This window comes from Nyctereutes procyonoides, unplaced genomic scaffold (assembly GCF_905146905.1).
Source record: "Nyctereutes procyonoides isolate TBG_1078 unplaced genomic scaffold, NYPRO_anot_genome, whole genome shotgun sequence".
NCBI classification, from domain to species: Eukaryota; Metazoa; Chordata; class Mammalia; order Carnivora; family Canidae; genus Nyctereutes; species Nyctereutes procyonoides.
The window spans coordinates 42,963,300-42,985,135 of record NW_026575131.1 but is presented as its reverse complement, the minus strand read 5'-3'; the positions used below and the strand labels follow the sequence as shown (position 1 = coordinate 42,985,135).

The following is a 21,836-nucleotide window of genomic DNA, read 5'->3' as shown; positions in this document are numbered from 1 at the left end:
TATATCTTTATCATAGAATATTTGAAAAAGATGCAGGACAGTTAAGAGATAAAATAAAAATCATCCATAATTTCTTCTCAGAATATTTTCATGTATAAAATATACTTTTTTAAAAAAAGATTTTATTTATTTACTCATGAGAGACACAGAGAGAGAGGCAGAGACACAGGCAGAGGGAGAAGCAGGCTTCCTGCAGGGAGCCTGATGCAGGACTCGATCCCAGGACCCTGGGATCATGCCCTGGGCCAAAGGCAGATGCTCAACCGCTGAGCCACACAAGTGCCACGGTGTGAAGGTTTTTTGAGGCTTTTGGTCATGTGGTACCCTGCTGCCCTCCAGAAGGCTGGTCTGCATTTAGGCTTGCACTGCCGTCATGTGCTGCACCCTGGGTGATGCTATGTCATTGGTTTCTGTCTTTACCGGTGGGCCAGTGACAAGTGCACCCCACTTTGCATGTGGCTTCTGGCAAGGTGGGACACTGTGTCCTGGGCTGGTCAGATAGGGGAAAGGGGTCAGGCCTCTGCATGGAGACTGGCCGGTGGGGGGGGGGGACAGATGGAGGAGGATGAACCTAGGGATGGGGTGCCCCAGCGGCTGCTGGTGCCAGGCTGGGGGTGCAGGGCCTGCTCGGGGGTACCTCAAACTCTGTGTTCCTTTGGGGAGCAGAGGGCAGGAAAGGATCGAGGCCTGTGGGCAGTCTGGTGAGGCTAGCTCCAGCCTGTAGGGATGAGGAAGTTGGATGGAAACTTCTTCTGCACCGCGATGAAGCAAAGCCATCGCTGGTTTTGAGCGGCTTTCAGAGGGAAGAAAGCAGACTGGTGCAATGACACCCTAGCCTGGAGTGGCCTTAAATACTTCCTTTGTGGCTTGGGGAGAGTTTTCCCCCCCTTGACCCTGGAACTTGGGGATGCATAGGAGAAAGGGGGACAGAGGCAGAGGCAGGGAAAGCCGGGGTGTCAAGGAGGATGGTGTTGGTTGTTTTGTCTGTACCCACGGCCCTTGACCTTGGCTGCCCCCAGGACCCTCCGAGGTGCATTGGCCGTGCCCTCCCAGACTGAACCCGAGCCTCTGGAGGTCGTGGTGAGCCTCCGCTCTGACCGGCACCACCAGACCGGAGTGAGGCCGTCTGCATGGGGTCAGGGGCCCAACACCCGCTGCCTCTGGGGGTTTTGTGAGCTTCCGTGGGGCCGAGAGGAAGACTGTTGCTGGGTCATTGGTCCAGCTCTGCCCCCAAATGCTTGGCCCTTCTTTCAGAACCCGTGGACTCCCGCACCACCCAGGTCCTCAGGCCACAACCTTCAGCTTGCCCAACTTTGTGCCCAGAATAACTCCTTCCATGTGCCCCAAGGAGGCCAGCCCCCAAGCCTCGACTAGAGGCCCTGATCCCCACCTCAGGCCCTTTCCTGCACAAGAGGTGCTTCCTGGGTGTGTGGCATTGGGGCAGAGCACAGAGAGGCCCTGGGATGGCCACTGCGGGGTGGGGGCAGCTCCCAGAAGCCTCCCTGCCTCACTGAGAGAGGACCAGTCACCGGGATGGGGCAAGGCCCAGGTGTGAACTGGGGGGCTGCGGTGTCCCCCACAGGCTAGCCGGACAGAGCCTTCTCATTTCAGACGTTATCCAACACCAACAAAAAGGTCCCCCCTTGGTCGTCACCCAGGTTGGTTGTGTGTTCAGCAGGCTCCGCTGCCCAGCTGCCCGCAGGAGGCAGGGAGGCAGGAGGCCTGTTGCCAAACCCCACAGAGGCTGCCGTGCTATCCTCCCTGTTTGTCAATCCAGCCCTCGCACGGGAGTGGGGGAAGGCGCCGTGGCCCGAACCCAAATTCGTTTTTTGGCTCAGAGTGCACAGGAGATAATTTCATACCAATTTGGGGTAGCTTATGTCACCTGGAACGCTGCCTGGGCTGGGTGGTGTCTGCATTTGATCAGTTATACCGTGTTATTGGTTCCCAAATAGTTTCCCTGGAACTGCGCAGGGGGGCGGGACATTCCAGGGGGTGCAGAGTTAGAGCAGGCTCTGTCCCACCGAGGCCAGAGTGCTTCCCCCTCTTGTCTGCTACGTGGATTCGCGTTTCCACTGATTTTTGTTGTTGCTTTGAGAAGTTTCTCCTGCTTTAAGAACCACTTTGACGTTCTCAAAGAACGTCTTTGAGAACCACTGCTGTGCACAGAGAGGCGGGCCTGAGGGCTGTTAACATGGAGCTAAAGCAATGGCAGTGATGATGACAGTAATAATAAAATAATATAATAAAATAAAAAATAATTAAATGTTGGAGTCCTGGAGCAGTAACACTTTTTGTTTACTTCTGGTGAATTGAAAAACCCTTCCTGCCTTGGCTGCTCAAGGACATTGCAGTCCTTCATGGCCGTCTTCCTCTTTGGTACCCAGTCTTTCTTCTTACCCCCTGGAAGACTGTATGGAAAGCTCTGGACAACTGCCTGAGGCCCTGGCCCGCCCGGACAGCCTCCCTCTGAGATGACAGCCTGTCGACCAGGGAGGGCCACATCAAGCGTTGAGGTTGGGGCTCTGTGTTCCAGGCGGTTCTGTGGCCTCAGGAAGCGTGAGCCACAGGGGTGGGTGACAGGCTTGGGGCCTCCCAGCAGGAACTGTTGCCTCTCCTACAAACTCTGCAGGGGCCCTAGGAGTCCTGCCCTAGGTGTGCAAGGTCTGTCTTCCCCTGTCTTCCCTATTCAGCCCTACATACACCTCCCAGTCCAGAACCATACTTCCTGACGCCTCCTGTGTCCCAGGGGGCCCATGGGGAGTTTCCCTGCATCCAGTCCCTGCCTCCAGCCCAGCTGGCTTGTTGCTGTCACATTAATTATCCCAGTTGTACACATGCCTCTCTGGCTTTCCTGTTCCTGTGCTTTCTCTTACCTTTTCCTGAACCTGGGTCACCCTTCCCTCCCCTTACTCTGCCTTTGGAATGCTTTCAGTGCTTATCTGGCATCTCCTGTGTGTAAGGCACTCTGCTTTCCTTCTGTCCTTGGGATACTACAATAGAAAGCCAGGTCTCTGCCCTCAGCAAGCTTATTATTATTTTTTTGATAGATAAGAGGAGATGTAAACTGCTAGCCCTACCTGCACCATGAGCCACAAAAGACAGGTGGTTGAAGCGCCTGGATAATCCTTGGTGGCTCTTTGACTTATGTGATACATCATTTAAAACAGGAAACTGTCCCTAGTCCTTGCCCTTTCCTGTGGGAATATTATGATTTGTAAAAGAATCCCAGACAGCCACTTTGGAAGACAGTTGGACAGTTTTGTAAACATACTCTTACCATACATCTCAGCAGTGTTGCGCCGTGGGATTTACCCAGATGAATTGAAAACTCGTCCCCACCAACATCTACTACGTGGCTATTTACAGCAGCTTTATTCATAATTGCCCAAACTTGAAAGCAACCGAGGTGTCCTTCAAGAGGTGAATGGATAAATCAGACAATGGAATCCATCCAGACAATGGAATCTTACTCAGCGGTGCTACAAAGAGATGAGTGATCAAGCCATGGAAAGACATGGGGGAGCCTTAAATGCATATTACCAAGCAAGAGATACCAATCTGAAAACTACATGTACAACTCTACTTCCATGATATTCTGGAAAAGGCAAAACTATGGAGGCAGTAAGAAGATCAGGGGTTGCCAGGGGTTGGGGAGGGAGGGATCAACAGGAGGAACATAAAAGATCTTTAGGGCAGTGAAATTTTTCTCTGTGATACCATAATGATGGAGATGTGTCATTATCCATTTGTCCAAACCCATTGGATGTTCAACAGCTCAAGTAAATGATGGACTCTGGGTGGTAATGGTGTGTCAGTGCAGGTTAGGCAGCTGGAACAAATGTAGCCCTCTGGTGGGGTATGCTGAGAATGGAAGGGGCAGTGCATATGGGGGGCAGGAAGATACAGGAAATCTCTGTACCTTCTGCTCAGTTTTAATGTGACCCAGAAACGGTCCTAACACATAATTTCTCTTAACAAAACTGCCAGAAGGAAATCAACCAAAATGACAAATGTCATGTAAAAAAAAAAATCTCTACCCCAATCTATTGATTGTTAATGATCTTTCAAGAACTCACCCAAGATCTGCCAGGCTCCTGCAGTGATCCCAGGAAGCAGAAGGCCAGGCACATGTATGCTTTCCACTGGGGCCTCTTCCTGCCCAGGACCCCAGGCCGCATCTCTGGTCGGGGAGGGGTTGGTGTGGCCTGTACCTCAGAGCTGCAGCCAAGAAAGGGCTCTGCTCCCCCTAGTGAGTTTTATTTATGGATTTGTTGATACCCCAAAATGTGAAGACATTAAGTTTTGAGCCTTTGGACCTTTTCTTCCTCCTTACTCTCTAAGTTCCTCTTATAAATTCAGGGTGTGGACTGGAAAGGACCCAGTGTCCAGCCAGCCCAACTTTGGGCATTCTATTCAATCTTTGAACGTCTGTTTCTTGGCCTGTAAAATGATAATAATGATGTTCTGTGGGATTTTTTTAAAGATTTTATTTATTTATTCATGAGAGAAACAGAGAGGCAGAGACACAGGCAGAGGGAGAAGCAGGCTCCATGCAGGGAGCCTGACATGGGACTCGATCCCGGGTCTCTAGGATCACACCCCGGGCTGAAGGCAGCGCTAAACCACTGGGCCACAAGGGCTGTCCTTCTGTGGGATTGTTATTGAAGGAAGAAAGACGTATAAATTGTGTCCTAGCATTCTAAAGATAGAGTCACAGGCCTGGATTAACCTCCTTTCTGAGCCGATCCAACAAACCACCAACGAACAAAAACCAGACCAAGTATATGAACCAAAGGTTTTCAAGACACTGGACATCAGGCAACAAAGGATGATGGTTCTTGAGAGACGGGAAGCAAATGAGGTTTAGCTGCAGCATGCTGCCTTGAGAGAGTGCCCAGGCTGTGACATAGGGAAGGGGAAGTAGAGGCATTGCCCAGTGGACTCCGTGCAACACCATTGACGGTCCGAGGACATGAAGCACCTGGAGTTATAGGACTCTGGCAAAATCTTCACAAGGCATGTGTCTAATAAAAGACTGTATCCCCATTATAAAAGTAATTCTCGGGGTGCCTGAGTGGCATAATCGTTTGAGTGTCTGACTCTTGATTTTAGCTCAGATCGTGATCTCAGGGTCATAGGATTGAATCCTGCATCAGGGTCCGAGCTTGGTGTATGGAGTCTGCTTGAGATTCTCTCTCTTCCTCCTGCCTGCCCCTGCCCCTCTTTAAAATCAATAAATCTTTATTTTTTTGTTTTATTTTTTTATAAATAAATCTTTAAAAAATAAAAGTAATTCTCATAGCTCAAAAAAAGGGAAAAAAAATGGGCAAAAGATTGGAACAGACCCTTCACTAGAGAAGATACAGGATTGGGATCCCTGGGTGGCTCAGTGGTTTAGCGCCTGCCTTTGGCCCAGGGCGTGATCCTGGAGTTCCAGGATTGAGTCCCCCGTCAGGCTCCTGGCATGGAGCCTGCTTCTCCCTCCTCCTGTGTCTCTGCCTCTCTCTCTCTCTCTCATGAATAAGTAAATAAAATCTTTAAAAAAAAAAGAGAGAGAAGATACAGGATTATAAATCAACACATGTGAAGTTGTTCAGGCATAATATCACTAATCACTTGAAAAAAGAAAATTAAAATCACAGGGAGATAGCACTCTTGACCTATTGGAATGGATAAAATTTAAAAAGACTGCCATTCCAAGTGTTGACAAGGATGCAGAGAAATTAGAAGTCTGATAAACTGCTGAAGGGGCTGTAAAATGTTAGAATTTCTTTGGAAAACACTTTAGCTTCTTTGTAAAACTTAAACGTACACTTATTGTAGGGCTCAGCCATTCAACTCCTAGGTCTTTACCTGAGAGTAAAGGAAACACATTTCTATGCAAATACTTGTACACAAGCATGGCCCCATACTGGAAACATCTCAGATGTCCATCAACAGGGGAGTGGATAAACAAGTTGTGATATATCCAGGCACGGAATATTACTCAGCAATGAAAAGGAACGAACTCTTCACATTTGCAACAACACAGAAGAATCTCAAAAATAATTTGCTGAGAGAAAGAGGCCATATACAAAAGAATACATATTCTAGAGTCCCATTTGTATCACCTCTAGAAAATGCAAGCTAATCTGTAATCTGCCCCTCCCACCTGCACTTTCTCTCTTGCACGCTCCCTCCCTAAATAAATAAATAAATAAATAAATAAATAAATAAATAAATTCGTAAACAAACAAAAAAAGATGTGGGATGCCTGGGTGGCTCAGCGATTCAGCATCTGCCTTTGACCCAGGTGTGATCCTGGAGTCCCAGGACTGAGTCCCACATCAGGCTCCCTGCATGGAGCCTGCTCCTCCCTCTGCCTGTGTCTCTGCCTCTCTCTGTGTTTCTCATGAATAAATAAATAGAACCTCTTAAAAAATTAAAATTAAAATTAAAAAATAATGAAATTTTAAATGTCAGCATTTATCAAATTGTTCACTTTAAATATGTGATGCTTATTGTATGTGACTTACATCTCCTTGAAGCTCTGTTCCGAGAGGCTACTCTGGCTACGTTCAGAGAATGGTTTTCAGGCATATTCCTTTTTTCTAAACATTAAATTCCTTCTTTCCCTCACTTTCTTCCTGGTTTATGAGCTCAGATGACTATAGTAACATGTGTTGACATTTTCTTCTTTTCCTCTATTGGACATGACTCTAAAATCCGATAGCTAAGGGGCCACGTGAACACAGAAGGGTCTAGTCGCCTTTTCTCCATGCTGAGCCCTGGCTTGCAAGGACTCACTTCTGTTTTTTCTCTGCACCTGCTACTACTCACACTCACGGCGTGCTGACACCAGATGTGCGGGTTTTCCCACACCGACCATTTCTCGATGCCAGCTGGCTGCCCCAAGATCCCATTCAGTTCTGACACTCTCTACCTGTGGGTAACACAGCCCCCGGAGATCAAGGGCTCAGTTCTACAAGACTGCTCCCACCTCAGAGGCCGGTCGCAAGTCCAGGTGCTCACCTGTGCTTCTGACCAACCAGCTATAAATCGGAGTCCCCAGGGCCCCCTCCTCAGTCTGATCATTTGCTAGGATAGCTGACAATACTCAGGGAAACACGTCTACCAGTTTCTTTTATAATAAAACATGTGACCAAGGATACAGAAGAACACTGGATGAAGGGCTGCATAGGGCGAGGTCTGGGAGGATCCCGAGCACAGGAGCCTCTGCCCTGCAGAGTTGGGGTGCATCACTCTCCCAGCCTGTGGATGCATTCGCCAACCCAGAAGCTCTTTGATCCCCGTGCCTTGGGGATTTTTGTGGCAGCTCCATGTAGGTGTGATGGATCATTGACTTCTGTTCCCACCTCTCCTTCTCTCCTCTCCTCTCCTCCTCTCCTCTCCTCTCCTCTCCTCTCCTCTCTCCTCTCCTCTCCTCTCCAAAGAATGGAGTGGGATAGAAAGTTCGAAGCTTCTAATCATGATTTGGTCTTCCTAGTGACCAGTCCCCATCCAGTGAGCCCACTGAGAATTGCCTCATTAGAACAAAAGATGCTCCTATCACCCAAGAAAGTCCAAGGGATTTAGGAGCTCTGTGTCAGGAACTGGGGACAGAGACCACTGTGTTTCTTATTATTTCATAAGCCGGAGCCCCTCCCCAGCCCTGGGCACTCGGTGGACTCGCAGCATAGGACTGTAGGGGAGATTGGTCAGCTCTCCTATCAGAGGTGTCAGATTCTGGTTCCACATCCTTGGGTGACTGTTCCCTGAGGGCAGTCACCTTGCTCACTGTCCTGTTGCCAGCAGCTAGAGGCCACCTGGTTCTGAGTGAGTGAGCTCAGAGCAGCATCTGTGGGGTGGATGCTTCAGTCATAGTGTCCCTCCAGGAGGGCCGGAGGAGCCGAGTGAGGGTCTGTGTGGGGGGAGGCCCTGTGTGGTTGGGGTCCCAGGTGGGAAGACAGCCTGTGTGCCAGGGATAGAGCAGAATGGCAGGTGGGCCAGGGCGGTCAGTGGGCGCTCTGGGGCAGGGCCTGGCCTGGGTCCTAATCCCTGAGCAGATGGTGTGTTGAAAGTGAGGAAGGACACACTCTTATTTCTGAGCGTGGCAGGAATCGCCACAGCTGCCAACCCAGCCGGGATAACGGGACCTTTGAGTTTAGAACCTGGGCTCGAATTCCTTCTCCCAAACCTACCAGCCTCGTGCCCTTTGGCAAGTTACGGCACCCTCTAGATCTTGGGTTTGAGAAACGGGGTGGCAGCAGCTCCTTCAATGGATGGAAACTCCCAGTGCGGGGTCTGGTGGGTATGTTATTTCCTAGGACATGAAATTTCTTTTTTTTCCTACCAAAGGAAGACTAGACCTATTTCCTGCCTGTGAAGTAGTTTTCTGTCCGTTTACCACAAGGCCCAAGGATGAAGTACTTTCCCACCTAGTGGCCACTTCTGGGCTCTTCCTTGCTCCGTGACCGACGGCTTAGAGCACACGCGGCTTCCTTCCTCGCTTTGTGTGTGTGCTGGGTGGTCAGAGTGGTGGGAGACGAGGTGAGCAGCCCATAGGACGTGGGCTGCAGGACTCAGGAGGTCAGAGCCCTCAGGTAGAGAGGAAGCCACAGGGGAGCAAGGAAGTCCTGGCGTGCAGTGATAAAGTCGCAGGAAGCCCCGAGAGACCTGTGCACTTTCCCCTTGGTGACACTGTCACCCTGCCATTGGCCTTACGAGCAGGAGTGGGAGAGGGGTCTGACTTCATTCCCCAGGCCCAAACAAGAGGAGTCCCTGTCTTCATTGTGAGTCAGCGGCATCCCACTGACTCAGGAGGTTTATCTCACCTTTCCTCTGGCACACCTTCTGGAAGGCTGGCCCTCTCCCCCCCTCTCCCCCACAGGACAGGTGGTAGGGCTGCCCACACCACACTGCAGGGTCTCACGGCTCCTCTGCTCTCTGCAGCTAACATTGCTACAGTGGGTTAAGCCAAGAGGCCCCCATGATCGACAGGGAAGAAGTGATGTTGCCTTGGGGCTGGTTTTCTCCCGTGTTCATGAGCAGAGTTATAGTCACGTTGCTTTGACGTTCCATCCGGTCTGTGGATGGTCTGCTTTGTACTTTGGTTGCTGCCCGACAATCTAGCCTTTGTTGCCTGTTAGGGATCTAGAGGCAGGTCAGTGAGGGGCCTCCGGATGGGTGGTTGGAAATGGGTCTCAGAATAGTGTAATTAATACCCTGCCATTGCCTAGTATTTGATGTTTTTGTAGAGAGCGTTTCTCTTCATTATCACATCTGCCGAAGATCGAGGGAAAGGGCATTGGGTGCTAGGGTGCTGGAAATATTCTGTATCTTGGTCAGAATTTGCATTACATAGGTCATTTGTCAGAACTCATTGGATGGTAGACTCATCACTTGTGCATTTCATGATTTATGGATTTTATCTTGAAAAAAATAACGAAGCAAATAATGAATTCATGATTTACAGGCTGCCATGCTCAGGGGTGAGGTAGACTGCTGTCTGCACCTCTGAAATGCATCCAAAACTAAGATAAGTCATTGGATTGATTGACAGCAGAATGTTCACGATTGTGGAATGGGGGTGGTGGGCATCTGGGTGTTTCTTTATGATTCTTTCAACCTCTCTGCCAGTTTGAACATCTCATAATAAAACGTTGAAACAGAAGGACTGCAGATAACTAGTACTTGTGTTCTCAAGAGCTTTCCATAAACAGATTCCCGTGACAGCTAGTTTTCCTGGCTGACACCATACTCTTCCTACAGACGGCCTCACCTGCTTCCCCAGGGAGTGTCGGTGAAGTCATTGAGGGTCCTTGGCTTCGTGTGCTCTCTGCGAACCTGGTGTGGTTGGCGTAGGTGCATTTCGTGAACCATGTGTTAGCTTGGACCTCCCTGAGGTCACCTTGAATGGGTAGAGCTCTGAAGCACAGGGCTACTACCCTGTAGGCAGAAGGCTGGGGATTTGCACCTGCTGGCCAAGAATGTGAGCTGGTTACCCCAATGGACATGAGGAGAGCTGTGTGTGTGTGCATGTTCAAAAATCCTAATGTGGGGATCCCTGGGTGGCTCAGTGGTTTAGCGCCTGCCTTTGGCCCAGGATGTGGTCCTGGAGTCCCGGGATCGAGTCTCCCACATCAGGCTCCCTGCATGGAGCCTGTTTCTCCCTCTGCCTGTGTCTCTGCTTCTTTTCTCTGTGTGTCTCTCATGAATAAATAAATAAAATCTGAAAAAAAAAAAAAACACCAAATCCTAATGTTATACAGTATAGTTAAACATACCCAGATGCTTTTTTGACACTAGACTTTTTTCAGCTGTAAAGTAACACCAGCTCTTGTAAGAATTTTTTTTTTTTAATGGAGAACATGCAAAGAAGTAAAACCAACCATAATTTTATAGCCTCAAGAAACCACTCTTTATATTTTGGGATACTTACTCCCTGAATTTTTTTTTCTTTTTTCTTTTCTTTTTTTTTTTTTTTTTTTTAGTCCCATGCATTGTTTATATAATTGTGATGCTTTTCATTTGAGTCTAGTGAAGGAGTTCTTTGGAAGGGAGGCTGCACGGCCTCCTTTATGTGGACTGGCCCAGAGCCTGGGCTTTTGCCGCAGAGATTCTGGGTTGGTCCAGACAGAGGGACTTCCGGCTGCCTCACAGGGTCCGATCCTAGGAGGCCTGGAACTTCTTAGGGAGCCCATTTGTTGTGGAAGCACCTTCTTGTCCTTCTTGTCGAATGCGGTGGCATCACTGCATCCGTATGACAGGCCTGCCTACGGAGGGCTTACCCGGGCATGTTCTCTCCCAGGAAACCCTGCCGTCATCCCAGCTTACAGGTGAAACACCAAGACAGCAGGAGTTCCGATGATCTGCCCTAGTCACATAGTGAGTAGGTTGTGGCCTTCTAGTTCATGAGCAGGCCCTCGCCTCGGCAGTTTGTAGCTGGGGCCGACCAAGTGTGGAACGTGGTGGTTTGCAGAGCACCCCAGAAACATGCAGGGCGGGTGGAACCAACCTCTTTCCTAATTGAGAAGTGATGCTCAGAGAAGTTAACTCACACCACGTGGGAAGGGGGTGAGTGGGAGGCCATAGGTTACAGCCTATTCCGTCATGTTGCCTTCAGAGCTGGAGAGTGGAGCAGGAGGAAGACTTGGGGACTTGAAGGGACAAAGCGTGGGTGTAGGGTGTCTGGGCAGGGTCACCTGTGAGCAAAGGCTAAGAGCTGAGGCCCCCAGGGTGGGGGGCTGGGGAGAGCACTGGCTTTGCCTTCAGACAGACCTGGGGCCAGGGGCCTGATACTTTTGTAAAAAGCAAAGATGGTCAACCCAGTTGGTTCCCATTGAAAATGGAAGGAAATAATTTTGTTGAAATTGCCCAACCTGTGCTCTTGACCTACTGAAATCACGGTGCAGGTTTTTGAACGTTGTCTGATAAACAGGGGAGCCTGTGCAAGCTTTGGGCTGGGAAGGAGGCTGACGAGGCAGAGATTCCCTGAAGATCAGAGGCCAGTGTGGAGGCCAGTGGTGGGCGGGGGAGTGGGTCCTGAAGGCCAGCCTGGCCACTGTGTCCTGCAGTTGAAAAACTGATGGATTGAGAGAGAGAGAGAGAAAAAAAAAGGGAAAGAGACCGCAATGGAGTAATACACAGGATTTGGTGCTGGGTTGGTTATGGAGAGGGATAGACATCTAATTTTGTTCATTGGCTTTTTAATGACTTGGTTTACACCATCTCCCCCCACCTTCCCAACTCACTGTCCTGTTCTTGTCTTTCAGGAGCCTGTGTGAAATGCAGCAAAGGGGTGTTTGGGGCTGGCCAGGCCTGCCAGGCCATGGGGAACCTTTACCACGATGCGTGCTTCACCTGTGCAGCCTGCAGTAAGTGTGTGTGGAGGGTCGGGTGGGACAAGGCCCATGGGGTCCGAGATGGAAGGACAGGGAAGAGCATCCTTCCCAGACACACTTGACCCAGGCCTACCACAGTCCCACAGAAGGGCAGGCTCCGCGCAGGGCCCTGGGACTTACCGGAGCACCGGGAGTACCTGCGACCTTAGTGATAAGTTGAGTGGGTTCAAAGCAATCAGTTGTAATATTAGGTTTGTTATGTGTGTCAGAGGTCTCAGAAGAGCTGGGGGGTGTGGGGGGCGGAGCGTGGGGATCCACCACCAGCTGCCCTATTGACGTGTATCTCCCCCACTGTGGGCCCAACCAAAAGGCAGCCAGTGATGCCAGCACAAGGCGGGGCCCTCTTAGGACTCTGTGACCCCACTCTGATGTGGAGGCTGCTCTGTGCGTGTGAAGTGTGTGTGCGTACCACGGAGGTGTCAGCGCCAGTGAGCACACACACACCTGTGGGCATTTCTGCTTCTGTGACAAGAGCAGCACATTAGGAGACCAGGCCTGCGTTCGGCCCCTGCAGACCTCTTCTCCAACTGCTGGCTACCACAGTGGAAGATTCTCACACATTGCACGATATCTGCCAAGCCTGACCGAGTCAGGACCTGTGCTTGCCTTATGCCCTCTACCAAAGGTTAATTTTGAGGAACATTCTTGTAGAGAATGTCCCACTGATGTTCTCCAATTCGATATTGAGGCTACCAGCTAATGACTGAAAGGAAACACATCAATAAAGCCAGAGCGTCAGGGACAAAGGGGTCTTGTTATCTGGCCCAGTGGTTCTCAATCCCAGCTGTTCACTAGAGTCCCCTAGAAGATTTTCAGAGCTAGTGATGTCCCATTGCCACCCCGACCAGCAGAATCAGAAGCCCTAGGGGTGGAATTTCTAGAGTGAGCAAGAGTACAGTTCGCATCTCCTCAAGTGACTCCAGGGTGTGGTAAGGCCTGAGCACCTGGATTAGCACCAGGCTCCTCATTCGAGAAGGCTCTGGAGAAAGGAGAGGGGAGCCATTCTGTGGCACAGCCGGAGAGCCTCCTGATTCCCAGGGTAAAGTTAACCGGGTGGCTGTGCACCTGCCCCCTAGCCTGCCCGACTGTGAAGGTGAGGTCGATGCCCGGGTTCAGAACCTCCAGCTTTAGTCCTCACTGCAATTTCCCATAAAACGCGGGCCTGAGACTTTGAATTTGTGCCACAATTGTATTCACCTCTGTGGGGAAAATGGTGAAAGCCTTTGAAATGGGTCAAAAGTCTGCCGAGCGTCCTCATTGGAAATGTAAGGCGTTGTCTGGGGAATTGGTTTCTCCGGGCCCCTGGCTATTCCTTGTCTTTGAGCCGTGCCGCATGGTGTAGGTTGTAGAATCCTGATGGGTTGCTTCTACTAAAAAGCACCTTTATTTCAGCACCTCTGATGGCTGCATAGCTGTGGTTCTCTGCACTCTCCCAGGTTGGCGTCTTACTGGTTCCCGCATTAGCTGAGGAGTTAAATTAAATCTTTGACCACGTGTCTGAGTCTTAACTGTACAAAAACTGTGATCCTTCCTCTTTCTAAAAAGTTATCTTTTGCTGTTGGTTCCTACAGCCCTTTCTCAATATTTGCTGTTTGCCAGGGAAAAAGAAAATATTATTTAAGTAGAAGCTGTTTTTCATCTCAAGCAATTGACATTTGAACTAAGAAGAGTTTTTCAGGGTGGGTGGTACCCATGAGTCCTTCAGAGCCGCCTGTGGCTGCATGACTTGCTGTCAGTTCCATAATGGGTTGAATTTATCTTCAAATGATGACAAACACAGACACTTAAGGAAAACACAGCTGGTTGGGGGGTTTTCTTGGTCTAGCATCTAAGGCCCTTGTGTTCTGGTCTCTGTCGTAATGCTTCCTATAATTTGTCACAAACTGAACTCCCTCTTCCGCTTCCATATATCTGACCACATGGCCCCCTAGAATCTGCTCTCCCCACTCGCTTCATACATTTAAGTTCTGTCTGGCTGTTAGGGCCCAACTCAAAGGCTGCCTCCTCCAGGAAGCCTTCCCTGTTCTCCTAGCAGGAACAAGTGGCTTTTTCTTGAATGTGGCATGCCCTGGTGCTGTCACGTAGACTGTGAACCCCACTCTCTGTGACTTCAGTGCCAGCAAGCCAGGCCCTAGAACAGAGTTGCCATGGGAATGAGGATGGAGACTCCCATTGGAAAGTGAGTGTGGCACATTCCTGTTCCCCAAGGGGCCTGCATGGTTCCTGTTGCGGGGCTTCCTCTGCGCTTGCGGGGAGCAGTTGGAGATGCAGGCAGGTGTCTGAGCAGCTTCTGTTGGGCGCTAGAAGTAACTTGCCTTTTTTCAGTTGACCTGTTGCTGCTCTGTAAATGCCCCCAGCAGAAGGAGGCACCTGGGCACTCCACGTCGTGGCTCCCAGGTCCTTAAGTATGTCTCTGTGAGTACTGGCACCATGGAGGTGGCACAGCTGGGGCCAGGCCCGTTCCCTCCTTTGTTGGTAGAAGAAAATGGAGGCCCAGAGAGGGGAAGAGAGTTTCCTAAGATTAAAGACCTAGCAGTGGGGCTGGCACCATAGCCCCAGGCTCCTGGATCCAGTTAGCTTTGCCTATTCCCGTTTTTTGGGTCGGCGAGTGTCTGTGTTAGTGGGTGTCTAGGTGAGTGTGTTTTCTCTTTGCCTATTTCATCGTGACAGTCACCTAGCTTATGACAGCATAGACGTAGATTTCCATAGGTAGGCACACACTCCTTGGCTAAGACTGATGGCTTTAGGGATCCCTGGGTGGCGCAGCGGTTTGGCGCCTGCCTTTGGCCCAGGGCGCGATCCTGGAGACCCGGGATCGAATCCCACATCAGGCTCCCAGTGCATGGAGCCTGCTTCTCTCTCTGCCTGTGTCTCTGCCTCTCTCTCTCTGTGACTATCATAAATAAATAAAAATTAAAAAAAAATTTTTCAGCTCTCCTTAAAAAAAAAAAAAAAGACTGATGGCTTTATTGGAACAGAATGTTGGGGTCCTGTCAAGGATATGCCAAAGGGGCACCCAGCCCCCTGGGCCCTTGTCCCACACACCGAGAAGGAGGACATTGAGACAGATGGGGCCAGAAGAAGACGGTAGTGGACATTGTGAGATGCCGGCAGCTAGTCCTGTGCACAGCTGTGCTGGGGGGAAGGCCAGGAACCCACCTCGTCGGATGAGACTGTTGGCTCCCTGCAGCCTCCTGTCACTTGTGTCCTGGGAGGACTGCCAGGTGTTCCACTCCGGACAAACCCATGCCTCCATGGACAGGGCAAGCTCTCCGGGGCACCATGGAGGGCTCCTGGACACAGATGTGCGCTCCCCCCCACCCCCCGACAAGAAGCAACAACATTTAGTTCACTTTCCCTTATGAGGACAACATGACAACCACAGCGAGGATTTCAGGGGCAGAGACCTAGCATGTGATTCTAGCACAGGCCTTTTTATGCATATGTTTTCCCTTCTAGGTTTTGTCCAAATTTATACGCGGCTTTTAGAGCCGGGATCACAGCACATTAATAACGTTCCATCCTTTCTGATTAAACCTGCCATGGATTCATCTGTACCTCCGCAGCCTCCAGAAGAATGATCTGAACGGTCACAGGGTAATCGACGGCCTCGTGCTGCGGCGTTGTGGCCCTTGGCTCAGGTGGGGTTTGCTGGTTGGTCCTCGGAGCCCACCCCTCCCCTGCCTGAACGTCTTTGTGCCTGGGTCCTGTCTTTGTGCCTGGGTCGCATCCTCTGAATTGTTTCCTCGGTGTTCTTCCCAGAAGTAGGCGTTTAGGCTGCGGCATGGGGGCATGTGTGGTTTATTAAAACCCCTCCTTTCTGTGCTGCTCCTCGGGGGGCTGCCATGGAGATGTGTGCTGGGGGGTGTCTCCCCCCCCACTGCTCCTGCCTACCCTAAGGTCGTGCCCTCAGCCGGATGCCCTTAGGAAGCTGTTGGCACAGCATGGAGCAGGAGGGCTCAGGGCAGAGGGCAGCCAGGGCCTGGGCATGCAGCCATGCTCTGTGTCTGACGCCGTGTGGCAAGTGGCCTGAGGAGAGGCTGGCGCCTGTCTGTGGCTGAGAGCAGTGGAATGCGGGGGGAGAAAAGGTGTGGGTCTGGATGTGTGGGTCAAGTGGGGCCCTTCTCAGCACCTTCCAGAACAGACTGTGACAGAGAGGGAAGGCAAGGCTCCGTGTCCTCGCAGTTTTGGTCCCAAATGTCAGCTTTTGTTAATTTTGCAAAGGCTGAACAACTTCCATCCTGGAGTTCAGGTGAACCCTGTTTACCACGTCCGTGTTCGTGGTTGCTATGATTTTTTTTTTTCCCCGTATGAGCCAGAAATGATGGATCAGTTAGATTTCATGTGTTCTCCTGCCCCAAGGCCCACAGAACATGAGCGGCCAGGGCCTGGGCGTGGAGTGGGTTCAGGCAGGTCCAGGCCAATGGAGATTGTGCCAAGAGAGGCCTGAGCTCAGAGAGAGGCCCCTGAGGGCCAGAGGGGTCCACTCAGGGGACGGGCCTGGGATGCGTGAGTCACGCCCAGGACGGGTGGCGTTCAGTGTTGTATCTCATGCTCCCAGTCTTGGGTGGGGGATGCACCGTGCTATGCCCGTCATGCCTCCGGGAAAACACTCCATAAGGTGAGGAATTTATGCCATTGCCCATCCCAGCTTCCAGAAACCAAACACTGGCCATGGTTAAAGATTGTGAATGGATCTCATAGTGAAACCTCACCCTTCTGGACCCAGTCAGGAGAAAGTCACTCTAAGTTTCCAAAAAGCCTACATCTAGAACTCTAAAGTACTATTTCATTACTTCAGGTAAAGAAAACAACCAGAATTAAGCCCAACATTATGGAACAGAGGTTCTTGAATGAATTGGTGGTTGTGACGGGTGGCCCATTATCCAGTAGGTTCTGAAGAAGGGTGGGAGTTCTTGTCAGCTATTTTTCTAAAGTTATTTATTTATTTATTTATTTATTTATTTATTTATTTATTTATTTATGAGAGACAGAGCATGAGCAGGGGGAGGGGCAGAGGGAGAGGGAGAAGCTCCTTGCTGAGCAAGGAGCCTGATGTGGGGGGCTCCATCCCCAAGCCCTGGTATTGTGACCTGAGCCAAAGGCAGACACTTAGCCGACTGAGCCACCCAGGCATCCTGCTATTTTGTTTTTCTTACAAAGTCTAAATGCTGCCCCTGAGATCATGTTTGCCTTCTTTGTTGAATTTGCATACTACTTCATCCCCCAGCATCCAAAAATGCTCACAGATCCTGAAAGAGTGGTGCCAGCACTAGGGAGGTCTTCCTTTAACTCATGGCCAGCATGCTTCCTTAAACCAGTCATCACAATATTTATAAGTAGTTTGTAGATGTGTTTCCTAAGCTTCCTGTCAGCTGACCCCACACTGAGCCCTCCACCCACAGAAGTGCATTAAATCCTGAAACAGTCCAGTGAGTTGGGCATTATTATCAGCCTCTTTTTGCAGATGAGCAGAGGCCTGGGAGTATAGTTTGCCTGTGGTTGGTTACCTCATAAGCAGTGTGCTCAGCACGGGAGCTCAGGCCGTGGGGACTCACAGCCTTTGCTCCCACCACTGTGTTATATTACCTTTGCTCAGAGGGAATGTGTGCCAAAGGAAGGAAGCTGGCTCTGCACCTGGGATCTTGTCCTGGGGCTGTGCGATGGCAAAGGCTGGGTTTTCAGAGACTCTCCAGTTGTGAGTGCAGGAGAGCAGCCTGGGACGTGGACGAGGGGAGAGAGGACTCCCTCCGTAGCAGGATGCACCCATGGGAGAGACATGGATTGAAGGCTTTGATGCCTGGATTTCTGAGCCATTGAGTCATGCCGACATTTCTTGTCACATTCAGCAGCTATGGGTGAGCTGAATGAGTGAGTCAGCTGGATCTAAGGAAAAAGCGGGGGATCAGGAATGTGAGAAAGGAAGAGTAGGCATGTCCTAAAGGAAGCCAGTGGGCGAGGAAGAAATCAGGAAGCACCAGAAATAGAAGGTTTGAGGCAAAGGGCCATGTGGGTCAGGAGAGGGCTGGGGCTGACCTTGACTTGGCGTGGGGTCAGAGGGTCTCTTGTGTTCGACGCCAGCAAACTCAGTTCTGCGGGGGGCACCCGTACTGGGGCTGGACTGGGTTTCCCAGCTCAGACTCTATAGGCCTAGCAGAGGCCGTGACCATCAGGAGACAGTGGGAAAGCATCAGATCCTTCATGCCTGTGACATTGGCACAGTCTGGGATATTGGAGCACTGTACTGTCGAGGGCAGCTCCACTGTGACCTACACCTGCTTGCCACATCTGTATTTCAGGTGCCCGATAGCGCCACACATGTGGTTTGGGGTGGAAATCTGATTTCCTTCAGGAATCCCAGACCCAGTGTGATACCTGATGGGAAAAAAAAAAAAAAAAGATACCTGATGGTACCCAATGTGTCCCCTGTCCCCTCAACTCTGAGGAGGGAAGGTTCTCTGGTATGTGGGGGGGCACTGCGCTGTAATTAGCACAAAGATGTGCCAGGTGCCGCATCTCAGAGCCAGAATCCTGGGTTTAGGGAGCAAGGTCTCTTATGGAGGTCTGAACTTCATGCTGGCATCACAGACGCTACTTGATGCGTCTCTTTGGCTCTCTTGCTAGGAACATCTCTTCTTTTTTCTCTTAAATGTTCTGTTTCTCAAATGTTCTCTTAAATTTCTGTTCCCACCTCTGACCCTGTGGTGGTTGGTGGATTTGGTGTGTCGGCTTGAGTAGGCCGTAGGTGACCTTACCTTTGGTCAAACATCATTCTGAGTGTGTCTGTGAGGATGTTTCTGGACAAGAGTAACAGTTGGTAGACTGAGTAAAGCAGATTTTTCTCCCTAATGTGGGCGGTCCTTGCCCAATCAGTTGAAGGCCCAAATAGAACAAAAACCCTGACGTTCCCACAAGTAAGGGAGTTTCCTCCTGCCGGACTGCCTTGAGCAGGGACATCGATTTTCCCTGCTTTTGGACTAGAGCGACACTTGACTTGTTGGGCCTCTAGCTTGCCTCTTGCTGATCTTGGCACTTGTCGGCTTCCATAATCATGTGAGCCAGTCCTTTTGCTGAATCTGTTTCTGTCTGTACACACACAAACACACAAACATGCATGTGTACATGCATGCACGCTCATGCACGCGCGTGTGCGCGTACACACACACACACATACACACACATGCATGTACCCTACCAGTTCTGTTCTTCTGGAGACCCCTAATACGGGGCCTTTCATCTTCCTTCTGCACTACTTTCCTTTCCCTCCCTACTTCCTGTCTCCCTGTGTCACCTTGCTGACAATTTCTTTTGCACCCGCAGTTTCCATCATGGAGCCCATGGCACTTCCATGCCCCTGACCCAGGCTGTGATAGGAGCCACTGTTTATGGAGTATTTTACTCTGTCTGCTCAAGGCTCCTCATTTGCCTCCCAGTCCACCACACCCATTTACACAAGAGGAAGTGGAGTTTCAGAACAGTTGACAGCTGGTGCATGGGGGACTGGGATCCAGGTGGCCTCGTGGTGTGTTTTGCCACCACATGGGTGGTTTTTTTTTTTTCTTTTAAAGACTTTATTTATTTATTCATGAGAGACACAGAGAGAGGCAGAGACACAGGCAGAGGGAAAAGCAGGCTCCATGCAGGGAGCCTGATGTAGGACTCAGTCCCGGAACTCCAGGATCATGTCCTGAGCCCAAGGCAGATGCTCAACCACTGAGCCACCCAGGAGCCTGACACACAGGTGATTCTCACCCTTTCCTTTAGATTCCTCATGGTCACGAGGAGCTCCCTACAATGCAGACCCCTGGCTGCACTGTGCAGACCCTGAGTCCTGAAATGTGTGGAGCGGAGGCCTGTGTGCATGTGCTCAATGAGCATCCCGGGGGATCTGATGCAGTCCCCTGGGAACATGTCTGTGGTCCCACTGTTTGCCTCACCACCCACCCCCTCTGCCTTCCTTTGGCCTCCAGCTCCCTCTAGCAGCCAATGACCACACGTGGCTTTTGACCACTTGAAATGTGGCTAGTGTGATTGAGGAATTGAATATCATATTTCATTTTATTTTATTTTTTCAAAGATTTTATTTATTTATTCATGAGACATACAGAAAGAGAGGGGCAGAGATGTAGGCAGAGGGAGAAGCAGGCTCCATGCAGGGAGCCCGATATGGGACTTGATCCCGGGACTCCAGGATCATACCCTGAGCTGAAAGCAGACTCGCTTAACCACTGAGCCACCCAGGCGTCCCTTGTATTTCATTTTAATTAAAGTTTAAATGTAGGGGGCGCCTGGGTGGCTCAGTTGGCTAAGCATCTGCCTTCAGCTCAGGTCAGGATTCCAGGGTCCTTAGATCCAGCCCTGTGTTGGGCTTCTGGCTCAGCAGGGAGTTTCCTTCTCCATCTCCGGCTCCCCCCGGTTGTGCTTGCTCTCTCTCTATCAAATAAATAAATAAAATCTTAAAAAAAAAAAAGTTTAAATGTAGCTACACATGGCCAGTGGCTACCATATTGCATGGTGCAGGGAAAGTCTCTAGTTCCTAAACCAGAGTTCACTTTTTTTTTTCCAGAGTTCACTTTTTAACAAGAAATGATCAGTGAAGTTTACAATTCTTGTAGTTTATACATCACAAAGGCAACAGAGTCACACTGTTAAAAAAAATACATATGGGAGAAGAAAATTACCCATAACTCAACACCAAAGCAAGACCAGAACATGTCTGCCATACCTGCATAGCTGTGCTTGCGATTGTCCCTGGTGTCATGTGTTCACTTTGCTGCCCGCATTGTTCCATTTGGAAATGGTTCCTACACCTTCCTCTTCATTGCTCTGCAGTCTTTGAAACCATGTGCTGTGTAAGAGCCTGTTGATGACTCAAAATCAGCGTAACCTCCCTGCCAGTTGAGTTCCTGACCAGCCTGGGAATCCAGCAGATGTACCACCAGGGTGGAGAGGGCAAGTTTCCCTGTGATCATGGCTGGGGGACAGCTGTGCCCCTCGACACCAGCAGCCTCCCCCATGGTGGCCACCATTGCTGGGCCCCAGAATGTCCCATTTGGGGAAGACCCTCTCTCTTCCTTACGTGGATCACTGCTGACGCCTCCCAACTGTCTTGGGTCCTGTTCGCCATCCTACCACCTCCATCTACATGGCCAGCGTTAGAGCACACGTTTGGGGGACCCCCGCTCAGAGGCCACTTCTTGCCCTATCATCACAGTTCAAATCCTTCACTTAGCATTGAAAGCATTCCTTTTTTTTTTTTTAAACTTTTATTTATTTATGATAGTCACACACACAGAGAGAGAGAGGCAGAGACACAGGCAGAGGGAGAAGCAGGCCCCATGCACCGGGAGCCCAACGTGGGACTCGATCCTGGGCCTCCAGGATCGCGCCCTGGGCCAAAGGCAGGCGCCAAACCGCTGCGCCACCCAGGGATCCCTGAAAGCATTCCTTAAGCCAGTTCCAGCTCCTTGCCTATCTCTTGTCCTGCCACCGTCTCCTCCACCTGCCATCTGGCAGTCCCCCTACCCAGCGGGACACCACCTGCCCCTTCCTCTGTCCACCCAGGTGAATACCACCCTCTAAGGCGCTGTCTTTCCTCGAGGTCTCTCTTGTGGCTTCTCTGATCCCGGGTCTCATGTTTGCCTTGTTCATTTACCCATCTCATGGTGTTTGAAGCTATGGTTACATTGAAGCTGGTTGCGGGGGTCTGTGTCTCCCCCTACGTGGTCAGTTTTGGGAGAATGAGGATGGTGTTCAATTGATCTTGACTTACCCCCTGCCACCCTTCAATACCTTTAGTGTAGTGCCGGGTATTGCCTGTATGTACTCTTTAGCTGTCTCTCCCCATTCTACCTCTCTTTCCCCCAGTTCTAAGCAACCACTAATCTACTCTTTCTTTTTTTTTTTTTTAAAGATTTTATTTATTTATTCATGAGAGACACACACACACAC

The 21,836-nt window shown here is 50.4% G+C and overlaps 1 protein-coding gene across 1 annotated transcript in view; it reads left to right on the top strand.

Annotated features, from left to right (window-relative positions):
• LIMD1 (LIM domain containing 1) overlaps positions 1 to 21,836 on the top strand; it is a 66,499-nt gene that overhangs the window by 18,243 nt on the left and 26,420 nt on the right. The window contains exon 2 of the mRNA XM_055344455.1: positions 11,757 to 11,858. Coding sequence (XP_055200430.1) covers positions 11,757 to 11,858 — 102 coding nt within the window. The remainder of the gene's footprint in view (positions 1 to 11,756; positions 11,859 to 21,836) is intronic.